The sequence below is a fragment of the Lissotriton helveticus genome, chromosome 3_1, assembly GCF_964261635.1.
Source record: "Lissotriton helveticus chromosome 3_1, aLisHel1.1, whole genome shotgun sequence".
In the NCBI taxonomy this organism is placed as follows: Eukaryota; Metazoa; Chordata; class Amphibia; order Caudata; family Salamandridae; genus Lissotriton; species Lissotriton helveticus.
Genome location: NC_136061.1, coordinates 213,044,420 through 213,065,993, shown reverse-complemented (window position 1 = coordinate 213,065,993; position 21,574 = coordinate 213,044,420). Strand labels below are relative to the sequence as shown.

The window sequence follows — 21,574 nt, the reverse complement described above, 5'->3', positions numbered from 1 at the left end:
CTAAGAATTACAGATCCTTATGTTGCATAGTCCGTTTCTAAACAGGTCTTGCACTCATTTTCGGTTCTCTCATGAGTTTAGTTATAGTTCTCCAGTGGTGCCTTCTCCCCAGTTCCTTTCTTGACCCTTTCCATTTAAGTCAGATCACTCCAGAGTCCTCCATTCATCCTCGTCTTTTGACTTCAGTACACAATACAGACTTTTTTTTTTATTACTGGCAGTTTTTTCCTCTTTATTGTAGACTGAGTTCTTATTAAGGGTATACAGGCAGGGTTCATGCTTTTACATTTCTTTGCTGGTAATATAGATGTGTATTTAGAACATTAAAACGTCAACACCCATGATACTATGTGAGAAAAACAACTACAAGCCACATGTCCAGTTTATCAGAGAACACCACTGTAATATCCGCTTTCTTCTCAGATCTACCCTCTACCTTTTCAGCGAAAAGCGAAATCTCTGTTGGCAAAGGTGACTTGCAGATTTGACTGGTCACATGTGGTGGAGGAGGAGGAGGAGGAGCAAGCTGAGAGCAAGCGAGCGAGCAAGCCAAGACCACGGACCGCAGCGGAGGAAGACGCCGAGAGACGCCCGAAGCCGGGTGCGGGGTGCTAGGTGCCGTGGTCGAAGGAATTGCCACAACCACAGGCCGCTGCTGCCAAGAGGGCCAAGAGGGAGAGAGGCGGGTTGGCTGTCGATAGCGGGTGGCGGCTCCCGCGGACAGGCACCGGCTCCGCGCCGCCGCCCCCCCTCCCCCTGGTCGTCTCTCACTCCGGATTGGGCTGTGGACTGGGCTAGGCTCCCTAAGCTCTTGGCGAACCAACTTGAGCCCCATCCCACCGCAACTACCTGCTCTCGCCTCGGGATCAGATCGGAGCTGCAGAGAGTAGAGAGCGGCAAGCCCCCAGGTGAGCCTCCAGGGACAAGCTCGTGCGTGTGCCTCGAAGTGGAGTGACTCGAAGTGGAGTGAGTAGAGTACAGGGGGTACAGGGATCTGATTAACAAGGCGCTAAGTGGCGCTAAGAGACACACGACTCGGCTCGGCTTGATTTGGGGGGATCGTAGAGGTCGACAACCTGACTTTTCTTAGAGCGACCTGCTGACAACAGCCAAGAAGAGCAACCAGAGTGAACTGTTTTTTTAAGCGAAAACAAAATTTACAAAAAAAACAAACCCTGAACCACTGCAATTCAAGGAGACACAGAGTCACAGAGAGGCACCACCCTTGCTAAGGTGGAGGTGAGAGGGGAGAACCAAATGCGAGTGCAGTAAAAAAGCGGCAGAAAAGGCAGAAAGGCAGGTGGCGCGAGTAGTGGGCAGCTAGCACGAAACCCCGAGACCCCTCTTGCTGCTGGAGCCCCGAATGGGGCATTGTTGTGTGTGTAGTGGGCACTGACGGGCTGCAAGTTCCCGAAGGAGGACAACTGGCCCACGGACCCGACTGGCATTCTACCATACAACAGGGGAGTGCAGGAAGGGTAAAGGAAGGGCTAAGGGAAGGACAAGAGGAGGGCAAAAGGTAAAAGGAGAAGAAAGCCCACGCCAGACCCCAGTCCCCAGTCCCCAGTCCCCAGACCCCTGCACGGGCTAGCTGCTGGTCTTACGAAAGCGGGATTTTTAGGGAAATGAGATCGGGGAGAGTTAGACAGGCCCCAACTCAAAAAACTCAGAAAACCAAGAGTGACAAGCAGAGCAAGAAAGAAAAAAAAAAGGTGCGAAATCGGAAGCAGAAGGCTGTGCCACCAAGCAAAAAAGCCCTCTAATAACACCGATAACAACAATGTTTAGAAACGCAACGGAAGGCGCCAAAAGAAAGCTAGCGCTGGGCGAAAGACTGCTATTGCTTAAAGACCTTGGTGCAGCCATTTACTCTACAACAGCGGAGATTCCAGGCCTTAAGACTCCTCTGGCTCCCCAGACTCTTTCTCCGCCCAGGAACGAAAAAAACAGGGTACAAAATGGAGTGGGTCAAAAATCAGATGGCTCCATCAAACAGTGGCTTTTACGAAAACCAAGTCAGAACGAGGAAAAGTACGGCCTGACCAGTCTGACCCTGGCAGAAATGGAGGAGTTGATCAACTGCACTAGTGCAGGTATGGCGCACAAAGAGGTCTTAAGCCTGAGCTCGGATCCCGTACAAATAGACGGGAACAAAAATGAGGGTACTCCATACAACACTACTGAAGACAATTCAGAGCAAATGAACCAAACGGACCAGCAGAATCAAGACAGTAGGCGCATCAACCCCCGAGCAAAGGGCAACAAGCTTCAGGGAAAAATCCTACTCGCCAACAACAATTCTCAAAACGGCTCAAGGGGACCTTACATCTTCTACCCCGAAGCCAGTAACAAACAACGCAAGACTAATACGGCTCCAGACAGCCGCCCAGGTCCACCAGTTCGACCAAGAAGACCAAGAAGGAATAGACAATGCCCGGCCAACTGAAAGAATGTCACCTACAACCAAAAACACCATGCAAACAACTCCCTTCGAAGTAATAGCCCAAACGGGCAGAAAGTTCCAAGCTAATCCTAAAAACAACTTTTAAACGAATCCTTTCAGGGAACTAAAACCACGCCAAGAAATACCAACAACAACTCCGGCAGGGAGGGCGATGAAAAAATCAGTCAGCTTGACCAAGATCAAGACCCAAAACAGACCCAGGAATCAAAACCGCAGTACCAACAAAGAGCGACAGCCAGTAGTCAAAGCGTTTTCACGGAGACATCCAAATCCTTATTGAACACACTACGGACAATAATAACTGCATTCAATATGCAAAATGACAAGATGGATATCCAAATAGACCTTATGAACATCATAACAATACAAATAGCTGGGATCAACACCAAACTGGAGAACATGAACAATCTCATTTCAAGAGCCCAGGCAAAATATTCTGTCCAGTGTGCATGCAGCCCAATAATCGACAAACTAAGCCTGCTTCCCACACTCCTTGAACAGATAATCCAAATAAATAAATCTTCCCTGGGTGTGTGTAGAAAAAAAAGAAAATGAACCAACAAACCTTATAACAGAAAACAACCAAGTTCTCCTAAACCCAGAGCCTTGCGAGGACGATAAAACAGACAAGCAGGAGAGAATAAGCAATAAAGATAGAAAACTATCACGTAAACAAAACAAACGCAACAGGAAAGCACGCAACAAATTGTCCCTCCCTACAGAGCAGCACACAATAAAGACCTACCCAATGTTCTACCAACTAAAGACAGGTAACACAACAATAGCCTCAGTTAGTTCAACAGACGATCTCTCTGCCAGTTCCATTAGCTCAGAACTGGCAGAAAAGGATAAACAAACATGGGCCAATTAAAAAAGCCACTGAAGCCGGATTCCAACAAACAATGAAGATCAATTATTTGAAAAACCCACAGAACAAAAGTGGGCAACGGTCTGAAACAAGAGCAACAAGGAACTTTGTCCAGCATTACAACAGCCCACAATTGTCTTGTGGAAACAGGCCCAGGAAATAAAGCGGCAAATAATCAAGCGCAACTTAAAACAGAGACGGGCCATAACACCAAAAAAGATTGTGCAGATGGATGGCGAGAAATAAGAAAGGTCCTTGACAATCAAGGTAATTCAAAAACTGGGATCCAAAAAGGTGGCGATAGCACGATAGATGGCCAGAAAAAGGCCACCCCAAAACTCCAAATGTTCAGTCTTGGAGAAACCAATGGAATGGAGCATAACCAAAGGATATCGCAATTGGAACAGGATGGCGATACAACTCGAAGGAACACGGCCCTGGAAGCAGAAACCATCTATAGTTCAGGATGCCGGGTGGATGATCTCTTGGTCGATCTCATCGCAGAGGATTTCAAGACCCAACAGGTCAACATAAAAGTTGAAATCACAGACGACCGAAAACAAATCAAAGTTGGAAACAAGGAAGACGACTTATCGCAACAGCCTGTCCATTGTAATGCTCCAACAGAACGCAATTATTGCTAATCCCAGAATATGACTCAAAAGGTCGACAGGACATACTGAACAGGGGGAATATATTGAAACTTACAGCAAAAATTCCGGCGCCAAAACACTTAACCTCAGCGAATCTACTGGCAGTAGAATTTATAGGAATGGTAAATCAAAAAAGTAAGGAGCAAACACTGACAACCTGGCAGAGTGAGGAAGACGCTCAGCTCATCATGGCTTCTAAGGTACAATTTGAAGCTTGGGGAATTAAACTCCTAAAACCAGTTTCACCACACTATCCTGGCCCTTTGAATAACATTCTTAACCCCAGCAACAGAAACGGTCAAAGGCGAATAGACGCTACGCCGAACACTCAAACATTGCTCAAAGGACCAATTGGAGGCAGTCTGTCTTCAATACAGAAAAGGGTGCCACAGAGCGACCTGGTAAACGGAATGGAAGGTGCTAAGGACAAAGGTAAAAGGAGAAGAAAGCCCACGCCAGACCCCAGTCCCCAGTCCCCAGACCCCTGCACGGGCTAGCTGCTGGTCTTACGAAGGCGGGATTTTTAGGGAAATGAGATCGGGGAGAGTTAGACAGGCCCCAACTCAGAAAACTCAGAAAACCAAGAGTGACAAGCAGAGCAAGAAAGAAAAAAAAAGGTGCGAAATCAGAAGCAGAAGGCTGTGCCACCAAGCAAAAAAGCCCTCTAATAACACCGATAACAACAATGTTTAGAAACGCAACGGAAGGCGCCAAAAGAAAGCTAGCGCTGGGCGAAAGACTGCTATTGCTTAAAGACCTTGGTGCAGCCATTTACTCTACAACAGCGGAGAGTCCAGGCCTTAAGACTCCTCTGGCTCCCCAGACTCTTTCTCCGCCCAGGAACGAAAAAAACAGGGTACAAAACGTAGTGGGTCAAAAATCAGATGGCTCCATCAAACAGTGGCTTTTACGAAAACCAAGTCAGAACGAGGAAAAGTACGGCTTGACCAGTCTGACCCTGGCAGAAATGGAGGAGTTGATCAACTGCACTACTGCAGGTATGGCGCACAAAGAGGTCTTAAGCCTGAGCTCGGATCCCGGACAAATAGACGGGAACAAAAATGAGGGTACTCCATACAACACTACTGAAGACAATTCAGAGCAAATGAACCAAACGGACCAGCAGAATCAGACAGTAGGCGCATCAACCCCCGAGCAAAGGGCAACAAGCTTCAGGGAAAAATCCTACTCGCCAACAACAATTCTCAAAACGGCTCAAGGGGACCTTACATCTTTTACCCCGAAGCCAGTAACAAACAACGCAAGACTAATACGGCTCCAGACAGCCGCCCTGGTCCACCAGTTCGACCAAGAAGACCAAGAAGGAATAGACAATGCCCGGCCAACTGAAAGAATGTCACCTACAACCAAAAACACCATGCAAACAACTCCCTTCGAAGTAATAGCCCAAACGGGCAGGAAGTTCCAAGCTAATCCTAAAAACAACTTTTAAACGAATCCTTTCAGGGAACTAAAACCACGCCAAGAAATACCAACAACAACTCCGGCAGGGAGGGCGATGAAAAAATCAGTCAGCTTGACCAAGATCAAGACCCAAAACAGACCCAGGAATCAAAACCGCAGTACCAACAAAGAGCGACAGCCAGTAGTCAAAGCGTTTTCACGGAGACATCCAAATCCTTATTGAACACACTACGGACAATAATAACTGCATTCAATATGCAAAATGACAAGATGGATATCCAAATAGACCTTATGAACATCATAGCAATACAAATAGCTGGGATCAACACCAAACTGGAGAACATAAACAATCTCATTTCAAGAGCCCAGGCAAAATATTCTGTCCAGTGTGCATGCAGCCCAATAATCGACAAACTAAGCCTGCTTCCCACACTCCTTGAACAGATAATCCAAATAAATAAATCTTCCCTGGGTGTGTGTAGAAAAAAATGAAAATGAACCAACAAACCTTATAACAGAAAACAACCAAGTTCTCCTAAACCCAGAGCCTTGCGAGGGCGATAAAACAGACAAGCAGGAGAGAATAAGCAATAAAGATAGAAAACTATCACGTAAACAAAACAAACACAACAGGAAAGCACGCAACAAAATGTCCCTCCCTACAGAGCAGCACACAATAAAGACCTACTCAATGTTCTACCAACTAAAGACAGGTAACACAACAATAGCCTCAGTTAGTTCAACAGACGATCTCTCTGCCAGTTCCATTAGCTCAGAACTGGCAGAAAAGGATAAACAAACATGGGCCAATTAAAAAAGCCACTGAAGCCGGATTCCAACAAACAATGAAGATCAATTATTTGAAAAACCCACAGAACAAAAGTGGGCAACGGTCTGAAACAAGAGCAACAAGGAACTTTGTCCAGCATTACAACAGCCCACAATTGTCTTGTGGAAACAGGCCCAGGAAATAAAGCGGCAAATAATCAAGCGCAACTTAAAACAGAGACGGGCCATAACACCAAAAAAGATTGTGCAGATGGATGGCGAGAAATAAGAAAGGTCCTTGACAATCAAGGTAATTCAAAAACTGGGATCCAAAAAGGTGGCGATAGCACGATAGATGGCCAGAAAAAGGCCACCCCAAAACTCCAAATGTTCAGTCTTGGAGAAACCAATGGAATGGAGCATAACCAAAGGATATCGCAATTGGAACAGGATGGCGATACAACTCGAAGGAACACGGCCCTGGAAGCAGAAACCATCTATAGTTCAGGATGCCGGGTGGATGATCTCTTGGTCGATCTCATCGCAGAGGATTTCAAGACCCAACAGGTCAACATAAAAGTTGAAATCACAGACGACCGAAAACAAATCAAAGTTGGAAACAAGGAAGACGACTTATCGCAACAGCCTGTCCATTGTAATGCTCCCAACAGAACGCAATTATTGCTAATCCCAGAATATGACTCAAAAGGTCGACAGGACATACTGAACAGGGGGAATATATTGAAACTTACAGCAAAAATTCCGGCGCCAAAACACTTAACCTCAGCGAATCTACTGGCAGTAGAATTTATAGGAATGGTAAATCAAAAAAGTAAGGAGCAAACACTGACAACCTGGCAGAGTGAGGAAGACGCTCAGCTCATCATGGCTTCTAAGGTACAATTTGAAGCTTGGGGAATTAAACTCCTAAAACCAGTTTCACCACACTATCCTGGCCCTTTGAATAACATTCTTAACCCCAGCAACAGAAACGGTCAAAGGCGAATAGACGCTACGCCGAACACTCAAACATTGCTCAAAGGACCAATTGGAGGCAGTCTGTCTTCAATACAGAAAAGGGTGCCACAGAGCGACCTGGTAAACGGAATGGAAGGTGCTAAGGACAAAGGTAAAAGGAGAAGAAAGCCCACGCCAGACCCCAGTCCCCAGTCCCCAGACCCCTGCACGGGCTAGCTGCTGGTCTTACGAAGGCGGGATTTTTAGGGAAATGAGATCGGGGAGAGTTAGACAGGCCCCAACTCAGAAAACTCAGAAAACCAAGAGTGACAAGCAGAGCAAGAAAGAAAAAAAAAGGTGCGAAATCAGAAGCAGAAGGCTGTGCCACCAAGCAAAAAAGCCCTCTAATAACACCGATAACAACAATGTTTAGAAACGCAACGGAAGGCGCCAAAAGAAAGCTAGCGCTGGGCGAAAGACTGCTATTGCTTAAAGACCTTGGTGCAGCCATTTACTCTACAACAGCGGAGAGTCCAGGCCTTAAGACTCCTCTGGCTCCCCAGACTCTTTCTCCGCCCAGGAACGAAAAAAACAGGGTACAAAACGTAGTGGGTCAAAAATCAGATGGCTCCATCAAACAGTGGCTTTTACGAAAACCAAGTCAGAACGAGGAAAAGTACGGCTTGACCAGTCTGACCCTGGCAGAAATGGAGGAGTTGATCAACTGCACTACTGCAGGTATGGCGCACAAAGAGGTCTTAAGCCTGAGCTCGGATCCCGTACAAATAGACGGGAACAAAAATGAGGGTACTCCATACAACACTACTGAAGACAATTCAGAGCAAATGAACCAAACGGACCAGCAGAATCAGACAGTAGGCGCATCAACCCCCGAGCAAAGGGCAACAAGCTTCAGGGAAAAATCCTACTCGCCAACAACAATTCTCAAAACGGCTCAAGGGGACCTTACATCTTTTACCCCGAAGCCAGTAACAAACAACGCAAGACTAATACGGCTCCAGACAGCCGCCCTGGTCCACCAGTTCGACCAAGAAGACCAAGAAGGAATAGACAATGCCCGGCCAACTGAAAGAATGTCACCTACAACCAAAAACACCATGCAAACAACTCCCTTCGAAGTAATAGCCCAAACGGGCAGGAAGTTCCAAGCTAATCCTAAAAACAACTTTTAAACAAATCCTTTCAGGGAACTAAAACCACGCCAAGAAATACCAACAACAACTCCGGCAGGGAGGGCGATGAAAAAATCAGTCAGCTTGACCAAGATCAAGACCCAAAACAGACCCAGGAATCAAAACCGCAGTACCAACAAAGAGCGACAGCCAGTAGTCAAAGCGTTTTCACGGAGACATCCAAATCCTTATTGAACACACTACGGACAATAATAACTGCATTCAATATGCAAAATGACAAGATGGATATCCAAATAGACCTTATGAACATCATAGCAATACAAATAGCTGGGATCAACACCAAACTGGAGAACATAAACAATCTCATTTCAAGAGCCCAGGCAAAATATTCTGTCCAGTGTGCATGCAGCCCAATAATCGACAAACTAAGCCTGCTTCCCACACTCCTTGAACAGATAATCCAAATAAATAAATCTTCCCTGGGTGTGTGTAGAAAAAAATGAAAATGAACCAACAAACCTTATAACAGAAAACAACCAAGTTCTCCTAAACCCAGAGCCTTGCGAGGGCGATAAAACAGACAAGCAGGAGAGAATAAGCAATAAAGATAGAAAACTATCACGTAAACAAAACAAACACAACAGGAAAGCACGCAACAAAATGTCCCTCCCTACAGAGCAGCACACAATAAAGACCTACTCAATGTTCTACCAACTAAAGACAGGTAACACAACAATAGCCTCAGTTAGTTCAACAGACGATCTCTCTGCCAGTTCCATTAGCTCAGAACTGGCAGAAAAGGATAAACAAACATGGGCCAATTAAAAAAGCCACTGAAGCCAGATTCCAACAAACAATGAAGACCAATTATTTGAAAAACCCACAGAACAAAAGTGGGCAACGGTCTGAAACAAGAGCAACAAGGAACTTCGTCCAGCATTACAACAGCCCACAATTGTCTTGTGGAAACAGGCCCAGGAAATAAAGCGGCAAATAATCAAGCGCAACTTATAACAGAGACGGGCCATAACACCAAAAAAGATTGTGCAGATGGATGGCGAGAAATAAGAAAGGTCCTTGACAATCAAGGTAATTCAAAAACTGGGAACCAAAAAGGTGGCGATAGCACGATAGATGGCCAGAAAAAGGCCACCCCAAAACTCCAAATGTTCAGTCTTGGAGAAACCAATGGAATGGAGCATAACCAAAGGATATCGCAATTAAAACAGGATGGCGATACAACTCGAAGGAACACGGCCCTGGAAGCAAAAACCATCTATAGTTCAGGATGCCGGGTGGATGATCTCTTGGTCGATCTCATCGCAGAGGATTTCAAGACCCAACAGGTCAACATAAAAGTTGAAATCACAGACGACCGAAAACAAATCAAAGTTGGAAACAAGGAAGACGACTTATCGCAACAGCCTGTCCATTGTAATGCTCCAACAGAACGCAGTTAGTGCTAATCCCAGAATATGACTCAAAAGGTCGACAGGACATACTGAACAGGGGGAATATATTGAAACTTACAGCAAAAATTCCGGCGCCAAAACACTTAACCTCAGCGAATCTACTGGCAGTAGAATTTATAGGAATGGTAAATCAAAAAAGTAAGGAGCAAACACTGACAACCTGGCAGAGTGAGGAAGACGCTCAGCTCATCATGGCTTCTAAGTACAATTTGAAGCTTGGGGAATTAAACTCCTAAAACCAGTTTCACCACACTATCCTGGCCCTTTGAATAACATTCTTAACCCCAGCAACAGAAACGGTCAAAGGCGAATAGACGCTACGCCGAACACTCAAACATTGCTCAAAGGACCAATTGGAGGCAGTCTGTCTTCAATACAGAAAAGGGTGCCACAGAGCGACCTGGTAAACGGAATGGAAGGTGCTAAGGACAACTGGGGTTGGTTGCCAGGAGTCCTAAACTCGACCTCACGCCATTGACCAACGGTAAACAATCTATCAACTCAAGACCCAAGTAACATACAGATGCTCTCGTGGAACATCGCAGGTGGCTGGAGAATGGATTGCACCCAAAAAAATGGGGGAACTATGACATAATAGCTCTGCAAGAAACTTGGGCATTCGAAGCTCTCCCTTTGGCAAAATACATCACTACATAGTACCAGCCACCAAAACCAAAACCTTTGGGCGGCCAAAAGGAGGCCTGGCAGTCTACATATCTACAGAGTTAAAAATTGATAGTGAACAAATGGCCTCAGTAGGACCAAACATTCAACTTATCAAAATTACATCGGGGCCTGCTAGCAGAACAAAAACCGTCCTCTTGATTAACACATACGCACATCCTACGGCCAGGAAAAAACTGGCCCACAATAAACAACTAATTGCAACTATTATAAACATCCGGAGCACCTTTCCCTTGTGGGATCTGATACTCACAGGGGACTTTAATTCAAACCTAATTCACACCTCGGACGAGGACGAATCTCGAGCATCGGACAACATATGCTGGTCCGTTCCTCGCCAATACCAGCCAACGAGGCCAAAAGTGGACCTTGCAGGCCAGGGATTGGTAAATGTCCTAGAGTTTCTTGGGTTAAGAGTGATAAATGGTAGAACGCCAGACGATTTCCCCCCTAAGTTTACATTCCATGGGGGGAAGACAAGATCTCGACTGGACTACACAGCAATCTCAGTATCACTGATCCCATGCCTCGCCCACTTCTCGATAGAGTTCACAACCAGGAGCGACCATTCATACCAGCTGATACATTTTAGGCTAAAAATAACCAAACACCAGGTAAACGCAACGGTTGAAGGCAACATACATACGGTTGACCTAAAATGCCTAAAATGGTCCAACGATACAATTGAAACTTTACAGTTACAAATAAAAAAGAAGTTAATCACTAGCAATGCCGGGCCCATAACAAAATTCATGCATGGGAAAACTTCTCAGTGGATTTAACAAAATTAATGTCGTCTGTACAAACGCATACAAACAATCACAGCCAAATAAACGACCCGGGAAAAACATCATCGGCAGGGCTGCGAACCCTGAAACGTAAACTCAAAAAATCCATAAGGATGCTAAAAAGAACAGCTCCTGACACAGCCGCATGGGAAAGGGCAAGGCTGCTCAGAAAATATCACAAAAAAGACCTCTGGGAAGAAAAAAGAAAGATCAAGGACAAATTCTGGGCTGAACTCCTCTGTACCTCAAAGAAATCCAACTCAAAACAGTTTTGGATAATCATAAATAGCTTGAACCGACCAGCAAGATGCCTATCATCAAACATACAAGAATCCGAGTGGGTGGAATTTCTATCCATGAGATTTACGGACTCAATCCATCGAGAAACAATCGTGGGAAACATCTATGACGCAGTTGTGGGAAATGGCAAGCCCAACGGGTCCACAGATACTACCAGACCAGATGACGCTGCAACTCCACAAGAAAAGGAGCAACCATAAGCCGATACAAATCCAACGGAGGGAAATGCCTCCCCGACACTAGGAACAAGTTACTCGTCCCCCTCAAGTGAAGGAGTCAGACGCTTAATTAAGAAAGGCAGGAACGATGGTGCGCCAGGCCCCAACGGAATCCCCCAAGCGATCTTCAAACATGATATTTCGTTTTGGGGTAATCAACTCTCTGAATTATATCAAGAGATAGAGAATCTAAATATAATACCAGTGAACTGGCAAGGCTCGATTCTGACCCCCATATTTAAAGGAGGAGACAGAGTAAACCCAGCTCACTACAGGCTGATAGCCCTGCTAGATGTAGAGGCTAAATACTACGCATCCCGGGTGCTGGAAGATCTCAAGGCATGGTCTGACAACCTTAATCTCATCCCGGTCAACCAGACGGGCTTCAGACAAGGCTTACGGACGACGACGAACATATTAGGTCTATCACTAATCGCAAACAAGCTTAAACAGAGGAAACTACACCTCTACCTCTGCTTTATAGACCTAAAGGCAGCCTTTGACAGTGTGGATCGCCACCTCCTATGGAGAAAGCTGCGAGCTTGGGAAGTCCCTGAAAGGACTAAAAGGCATATTGCTGTTCTATATTTCTGCAAATCACTGTCTATTAAATGCACAACGGAACTATGGAATAAAAACTTGCCGTACCAATCTTTCAAACAAGTGGTAAACAAAGTTTCAAAAACCCATTCATCACTTCTGGATAAAAACCTTTTTAGACTAAGGTCGCATGCCTGGATGGTGATGAACCACTATAAGTCCCTTGCACCGGCGGCATATTTGAGCGGAACATTTTCAATCAACGTAAAAAAGCAACTTATGACATTACGCTTTGGATCCTTACCATCCTTGGCCTACCAACCCTCTTGGCTGCACACAGGCCCTAAATCATGTCGGCTGTGCAATTTTCAAAAAGAAGATTTCATCCACGTAATCTGCGCTTGTAAAAAACTGCAGGCGGAACGAATAATCCTTCTAAAAACATGCTTCAATGAAAGAGGTATTCGATCCTGCAGAGCTGCAATAATGGCGTGCCTAAACCCCTCAGACCCTCCACTGAATGGCAGGCTGATTAAATTTCTTAAAGCATTCACAAAGTTGTGCTAAACGGGTCGGAAGCACGAAAAAATGTGGACTAACTTACTGCACTGAACTTTTATTAACACTGAATTTGTCTTTTTAAGAAACCCCGGGAAGATACAAAATGATAGTATGTTTAAATCTTTCCTTTTAACCTTTTGTCACAATATTGTTCTTATTCGTTTTTGCTACCTGTTCTAAATTGTTATGGTTTTAATTAACTAAACAATAAATATTACTTACTGTTGGTAAAAGTTCTGGACTCACTCCTTTGTCTAATCACTTTCAAAAAGTACATACGGTCTATTCGAAGAATCTTTCTTCACCACATTTGTATTACAGTGTAAGTGTATCACAATGCATTTACAGCTTCACAACTAGAACATCACATTTCATATAATGGGTACATTGGCTTACACATGTTGTTTTTGTTTGCATGCTCCTTGCTGTTAAGCAGATTATAATATTTCTGGAAAGTGAGGGTAGTGGGGTGCAGGCAAATGTCACTCTCTATTTTGTTTATCGAAAATGCTTTTCACAAAGAGATCAGTGTGTGGCAGATGGTGGGCTTGATTGAAATACTCATGTCAGATATTCTGAGGTTGAGCTTCTCAATAAAACCCAGAGCTTTGTTCAAATGGCTCCACGTCCAAACGTTGATTTGGTCCTGCTACTAGAGAGAGCTACCTCCTGGGGTAGGACACAATCAGGTTACAAACTAAATTATTCACATCTGAATTTCACTGATTGTACCTTCCAAAAACATGTATTTTCTTCTTTTGAGCACCAGAGTCTCCTTCAAGTTTAATTATTTCATAGGGGATTATGGCCCTCATTTGGAGTTTGGTGGAACAGGAACAGGAGCAGCACTTCAAATTGGCAGTGCACCTGCCCTGTTGAACGCTTGATTCTCCCTCTCTATGTAGAATCGGTGGAAGCACCACATTTACACTTGCAGAGCCAACCTTAGCTCCCCTGATGGTAACCTAAGACCTGGTGCCCTGTCTACCAAGCGGCTGCCAAGACGCAGTAACAGATATCCCCTGCTCTTGAAGACATGACTTCCATCACTTGTTTCACGCCATGCCTGGAGAGGTAAAATGTTAAATGTCTTCAAGAGGGAAGGAGAAAATTCCCTGCATGTCGGGGCATTTATCTTCTGTTCAGAGAAATCAAACTCTTTGAAGTGTCTAGAGTGGAAAAGTAGTCGAAAATACATTGAAATGGAATGTGGCCTGACCAATCGCCAATTGCTGAGATTTCAAGCATTCCTTCCATCACCTTGTTCTTTATCTGATGGTTATTGTGCAGCCCACACTCAAGACAATGATACGGTGAAATGGTCTGCAGAAACTAATATATAAATTGAAGTTGAGTTATAGGCCACAATTTGGTTAACGACAACAAATTCATCAGTCTGCACCCAAAAGAAGGGAATTGCTTTTAAACTATATATTCAATCAAAAGGACTTGACCCGTTTGAGACTGGGCCCCATCTATGGTAGTCTGCCATGTTGGAGGGGCTGTCAGAAGTCAGGCACAGTGTTGCATGTAGGGTGGTTATTATAAGACATACGTTTTTTAGAAATACATCTTCAACCATAGAAATGACCCAGTATTCTGGAAATCCATTAAGAAACTTGTTGTCTGATATTGAAGAAAATAAACCATGTTCACTAGGATCCATGGCAAGTAAATAGATCTCATGTTCTGGTTGTCCGTCTGATTCCCATGCAAACCGGGGTGGATCTTTTAGGAGGTGCTGTTAATTACATTGTGGTGGTCTAAAATATGGAACAACACGGAAAAGGTTTGTGTGTAATTAAAGATGCATTGCCAAAATGTGGCACGTTGTGGGTCAATTTCTAAACATCCAGTAAGAGGACTGACTACTTTTATCACTTGTCTATTTTGTTCTGAAAACTGAATATTCTGAGAAACCAAAACTTAAATGACAGCAGGTTCCTACCAGTGTTTTGTTGTGTGGCCCAGGACCATTATAATAACTTTTCTTGCTTGTAGTCTCTCAACCTTCTCAAGTAATAAGCAGATAAGTTGATATGTTTTCCAAGTGGTATTTTAGAGTACCTGTAGCATAAAGTTTGATAAATGATGTGGAAATAATTCCTTTTTTTATCCACCAGGTAGTCCAAGTTTGGCTGATCATTTCAACACTGCACTAAGTATTTCTGGTGCACCTCCAATGGCTCGACCAGTGTATACAAAAAAAGGTTTAGAGGACTTGGCGGAAATTCAAGAATATATGTTTAGAGGTAGGTCATGCTTTAACAAAATAAGATTATGTAGGGAAGTGTATGAAAATCTATTATTTTTTATGATTCCCGTGAGTATTAAACTAGGGTTTTCGAAGTATGTGCTACAAAAGCATAATTTTGGTAAGTTCATGATTGACGTTCACATAGTTTGCAGGAGTTTCCCACTTTGCCTCCTCTGCTGTGTACAGGGGGCTCATCAAGAAGAAGTGTAGTGTAGTTCCTATATTCCCAATAGTCTCTGAGCATTGGAATAAAATATACTATAGATTAGATGTAGGACTGAGGTCGACTAGGTCTCTATTGTATATATTAAACTTAATTGTGAGTGCCAGCAAGCTCAGAGGTCACTAGAAACTTTCTCGAATAAACAAGAAGGGATTAGTTTCTGACAACCGTATAAGCATGACAACTTTGTTTCCCAAGAATAAGAAATCAATCTCTAGAGTCACGGAAACAATAGATAACTATTTTACTCAGTCAATCGTGCATGCTTCGTTTCACCAGAGGTGCTGAGAAAATAGAGAGACAGTCTTCTTTCTCAAGCAAAAGAAATGTACTGCTACAATCGTAATACTGGTTATAAAGTACAGGGCATATAATATGAAAAGTATTATAAAGTAGTACTGTAAAAGCATGATATGGTTTCTAAGCCATAAGTTGTCTTAAAACATTTAAAATACATACAGTAATAAAATAATGACTAAAAGTACTCAACTGGTGCTTCTAAAATACGCCTACCCCGGTGTACCTAACCTAAGTCTAGTACAAGGGAAGAAGTAAGTGAGGAGTAGCTTAAGTTTAGTATTTCTCTGCCAAGGATCTATCCAAGAATTCTCTAAGGGTCTTAACAGCTCCGTACCTTGGTTTTAGAATGAAGGAGGTCTTGTATCTCTCTCTCAGGACTCGATTTCCCAGCAACCCGCAAGGGTAGCCTGGAAACACTGGAGCTGGATTTCTCGGCAAGAGAAAAGACAGCGTCTCTCAGTGCGTCAGCTGGAGGGTCGGCTTCCTTTGGCACTCGCTGCTGCAGGGCGTCGGGCAAGTAGTTAGTCAATCTGCTCCAAACCACCATGTGTTTGTCTGGGGAAATGTAGACATATTTATACTTTGAAGGTGCCGAGTTTGACGTATGATTGGACTTAATAACGTCACTCAAAGACTCAGTTCTTTGCAAACTCCATGATTTGCTAGATAAATTAATATTCAGGCGAGGGGAAGTCCCTAGCTGCTGAAGGCGGATATTTCTAAGAAATCGTTATTGATTCTTGGAACTTAGTGGAAGTAACCATGCCGTATTTGGGCTGCATAGGCTCAGTCCAAGTATGGTAATGATTTCTATGCCTATATAAGGATTGGGTAATTTATACCTATATAAGGTCATGAATCGGGAAAATTACACTAGTATCCTAGATTCATTTACAACAGAAGGACATAGAGATCAAAACACAGGATGCAAAGGAAAAGAGAAGACACCCAGATGAAATGGCAAGAGAAGAAAAGGTAGGGAATAGATTAAGGAAGTCATGATGTGGATGCAAGAGCGAAAGGGAGGAAGAGGACAGGCAGTGTGAGACTGGTGGGATGGCGACTGGTAAGATGATTAGTTAGAAGTGAGGGACAGCAAAGAGGGAGGTAACGGAGAACAAGGACTAGAGACGAAGAAGTAAAAAAAGAAGGAAGGGAATAAAGAAGAGTGAGGAAATGGAAAGAGTGCACAAGTATAGGAGGAGAGAAGGTGAAAGCGCAGAAGAAGATGAGAGAAAAGATGTCTGGAGAAGGAGAAGACGGATGAAAAGACGCAGCCTGAAGACCATTAAGCAGAGACATACCAATCATTATGAAGCAGCTGCTGTGGCACCGGGGCTCAGGGTTGTGACTGGCTCACTGCATCCGCATCACATCTTTGTAATGGGGTGCCCAGAGGCCAACATTATTTGCTTGCATTGGAACATATTTCACTCTCGTCATAATAATTAGGCGGGATGATTTTTTTACACGTAGCTTTTCTTTGCGAGCAGCTTGACCCTTGCAAAGTTATAGTGTTCAATTTTGCATCTTAAGCATACTTTTAATAGTTTCTGTGAGAAATATGCCTGAGCTGTACGACAAAACTACATTAAAGAAATGAAAATGATAGCTTCTGCATTTCAACCGTATGCAGTTAAGTTTTGATGTTCATTTTCAAGTGTCCACTGTAAATTCTTCAGTGCCCTCTTTTGGTATTTCAGTGTTACATTTTTTTTACCTGCTAGCCTTCCCTTGCCCGGGATTAAATGAGACCCCTATGTGGAGAACTGAGTCTTGTTATTGTTTTGTTTCTGTTGGGACCACTACCCGATCAGAGAACACCGATGCACAGATGGACCTTCGGCTCCCATCACTCTTCCATGCTTGTATTCCTCTGGTAGAAGGCGTTGCAAACATCCGAGCAACAGCAACTACCCAGGTAATAGCTGCACTGAAGGAGACACTGCAACTCCCAGCTGGCGGAACCACTGTGCAGATGGCAGATGTTCAGAGTAGCCACACAGACAGCCCAGACCACTGCACACTTATTTTTCTCCCGGGAACCATCTGTGGCCAGGCTCGTATCTTAGTCATTGAGATTGGGTGGTGTAGGGTGCGAATAGCACATCTTCCAAATAACAAAGTGGTGGGTATCCTCCGCATCCTTTGCAAGACCTTCAAGTGGATCCCCCTCCAGAATCCAGAAAGACTGTCACCCACAAACTCATAACAAGCAGACTGGAATACGGAAATGCCCTCTACGCCGGAATCAACAAATCCCTGCTCTGGAAACTCCAGACCATCCAGAACACCACTGCCAGACTCATCCTCGGCATGAACACATCACCCAGCACCTATGAGACCTCCAGTGGCTACCTGTCGATAGGGGAGTACCCTTCAAGCTACTCACTCACTCCTACAAATCCCTCCACAACATCGGACCCCAATACCTCAACAAAAGAGTCTCCTTCCACGTACCCAAGAGAAACCTTTGCTCCGCCGGCCACGCCAAAACGCTGCGGCGGAAGAGCCTCCTCCTACATCGCGGCAAAACCCTAGAACGAGCTCCCCCTCAACATAAGACGTTCCACCACTCTGCACACCTTCAGGAAGAGCCTCAAGTAAGAGGCTCAGCCATGATTTGCTTTGGGAGTTTGTGAGTGCCCACCACCTTGTGAGTTTTGAGGCATTCACAAACTCCTTTCTAACCCTTTTCTTCCTTGAAAGTCATCAGATATAAGGTGAAAGGGAAATGAAATGCCCCACAAAATGTTTTCCGGGAAAGAATGCCCATATCTATAACTACCTAACAGACTAGTCAATCCCTCAAGTGTGGGGTGGAACCGCATTCATCATAGTCTCAAATCTTGGCAGCTTGGCTCCTGAATTTCCGAAGAAGGGTTAGTTCGACATTCCCCAAGAATATATGGACTTATTAAAGGATTTCAAAATATCTTGGTAGAACAATATTTTATATTCAAGCTTTTCCAAATATTTCTCATCCAATTCAGGAGTAAACAGTTCTTAGCTGTTTGATTGGGGGGATATGGCTTAAAGCTAGTTTATTTGTTGTTTCACAACCTTGCAATTAGTGTAGGTAGAAAATCCAATGTCACACGCCCGTGGTTTACAGTTAGCAATGTAACATTTCATAGATAGTTTAAGAAAAAGTATTTTGGTTATAAAATAAAAAAACTTCCCATCCCTTTAAAATTAATGATAAATGTGGTCTAAAACAATGCCTTTCTTGTAATGGTATCTTCTGCACATGTGGTTGAAGATTTATAGGCTAGTGGATTGCACTGTTTTCCAACAAAGTTTAACTGCACACTTGCAAAAGGTAATTTAATTTTATGTATTGATCGATGTACCCTCTATTTTTTAATTGATTATTATTTTGTCAGGTTATCAAGCAAACAAAATAGCAAGTTTAACTGCAGCATTACTGTTAGACATATTTGAGTTCACTCAAATTCTATAATCCCGCTCTCTGTTTTCTCAACAGCTTTTTCAAACTCCATTTTCAGCTTTTTCACATGTGTATGAAAACAATAACCATAAGTTATAAACCGCAATCTCAATAACACTTGGATTCCCAGTTCAGCTATTTATTTACAAAAGGATTCGCTTATTTGCTGTTCTCGAATCATTTTTATCCTCTTGTTTCATCAAGGGGCTCCTCTCTGGTTACCTCAGTGGCTGCATCAGTTTCAGCGCTTTCCACCATGCATGGAGTCCCTTTTCATTGGACACCCCTATATGGAAACTAAATCACTTGGTTCTTCAAGCATGTTTATATTTCCTTCCAAAGATTTGCTATAGGGTGCCTGCATATGTCTCATCTCTCTTCACCCTGCATCCCCATGCTCTCAGCTTTCCCCTACTTAACAACCTATCTCGGCCTTTAGCTGAGAGCCAATGCCAGTGAATCACAATGGCAGTCTTAACCAATAACAGTGAAAGGTCTAAAAGTGTATTGTTACATTTTTTGGCTTTTACAGGGGTAGTGACACAGTAAGCATACCTCTAGGCTGATGAGGTTGGTTTTAATTTTCTTTCCATATAGGTTGAGACCCTGATCAACAAACTATAGTGTGAGAATTTCAGACCATATGAATGAAGTCTGTATCTACTAGTCCCACCTAGGACACCTTGTATGTTCGATTCCCTCAGTGCTGTTCAGTTTGTGGGACGTTAGGTTGTGTGCAAAACACTGAATTGCAAGAATTTGAATCTAATGTTCCTGGATCCCTTATGGGGGTATTCCAATATGATTTCCAATTCTTTGTTCCCAAATCACTGCCTATTTTCACTTCTAACGCTGTTTAGGTCTCGCAGACCTAGCTCGCAATGCGCGCTCCTCGCTCTACAAGGGCTTTTTGTAATCAATACGATTTCCGAAGGGGACTTGAAGCCCCTTCTTTCCATTGGCTTGCGTCATCGTTTATGCTAAACGCTGCCTTCCTATTGTGAAGGAGGCTTTTTAATCCCTCCTTGTTACAGCTCTGTTTGCTTTTAGCCCCGCCCACCCGGACTAGCGTGTGCACACACGATGGTCAGCTCGTGCGCTGTGGGAGTTACCTTTTTTCCACCAGGCCAGAGATTCGCTTTTAATCTCTAATCCCGAACAAATGACTTTTTTTGTTGTTTTTTTGTTTACAATCCCAGTAGTTTGTTCTGGCCTATTTTGACTGTATCCCCTCTGACTTTAACATTAGGTCCCCTCTGCAGCTTATCCTTCCTGGTCCACCACTGACCACACTCCTGCCAGGTTAGCTCTGCCCTTTTCGTCCGATATCCTGCTGTCCATACTAGGCATTTTCATAGCAACATGTTGGTAGCTTGAAGTCGAGCGCTCCCGTAGGCGGGAGGGCTTGAAGCTCACAGCAATGCAGGGCAGCTCCCATGTGCAGGGGCGCCCCCGAGACCACAGACGCTGCTCTCGCCTCCAGGTTGTGCCATCAGAGACAGCACACATCGCTCTTGAGTTTAAGAAAGCACCAGCGCCATTAGGAGACCCGCAAATACACTCCACAAGCCTGGTTGTTCGGAGGGTTTGTGAAGGCGTTGCGTTTACTCACAAGGTAACTACTTTCACTCGCACCACAACTGCACATTTTTATAGTTTCCGTATTTTTGTAGTACCAGAGTTACCTTAACTGGAGTTTATTTCAGCCACAGCTCCTGCCTCCTTGGGGCATGGCTATTTAATTCATTCAGGTACCGCCGTCAGTGGCAAGTTGTGTAATGTTGCAATCTTCGTGTTGCGGAATAATAATTTTCTAGCAGTTTAGCTCGCCATCTTTGGTTATGCCACAGCTTCAGCCTTTATTAGACACAGCTGTTTTGACCATTATGGTTGCCATGGCTTATTTTAAGAAACATTTGGGATAATCCTCCACCTATTAACAACAACATGAATAAACATCAGAGAGAGGCAATCTTGTCCTTAAAAAAATATCTGCAAATTACGATCAAACCCGCAGATAAAGGGGGAGGCGTTGTCATTTTTGACATGCCAGATTATGAGAGAAGAGTTCTTAATCTGCTCCAAGTTCCTGGTCATTACATGAAGGTCCCAATGAGAAATTGGATAACCCTCAAGGATAATATACCAAAACTTATTACAACAGCGAAAGAAAATGATATAATAGCAGATAGTGAGTATAGGTTTTTATTACAACAGGAGTCTAAAATTCCAGCTATATATGGACTCCCCAAATTCCACAAAAGCGAAATGGACCCTCCATTACGTCCTAATGTTAGCTGTATTGGGTCACCCTTGGAACCTTTAAGTAAATATATAGATAGCTTTCTCCGACCGGTTATACAGGCACAACAGTCCTATGTAAGGGATTCCTCCCATATGATCAATATAGTGGAAGGATTGGATTTTGATCCCAATTCCCAGATCATGGTTACCTTGGATATTGAGGCTCTTTACACCAACATCCCCCAGG

The 21,574-nt window shown here is 43.9% G+C and overlaps 1 protein-coding gene across 1 annotated transcript in view; it reads left to right on the top strand.

Annotated features, from left to right (window-relative positions):
- The window catches only part of LOC144822283 (schlafen family member 13-like), a 102,105-nt gene that overhangs the window by 43,244 nt on the left and 37,287 nt on the right, over window positions 1-21,574 (top strand). The window contains exon 3 of the mRNA XM_078679612.1: window positions 14,976-15,104. Coding sequence (XP_078535738.1) covers window positions 14,976-15,104 — 129 coding nt within the window. The remainder of the gene's footprint in view (window positions 1-14,975; window positions 15,105-21,574) is intronic.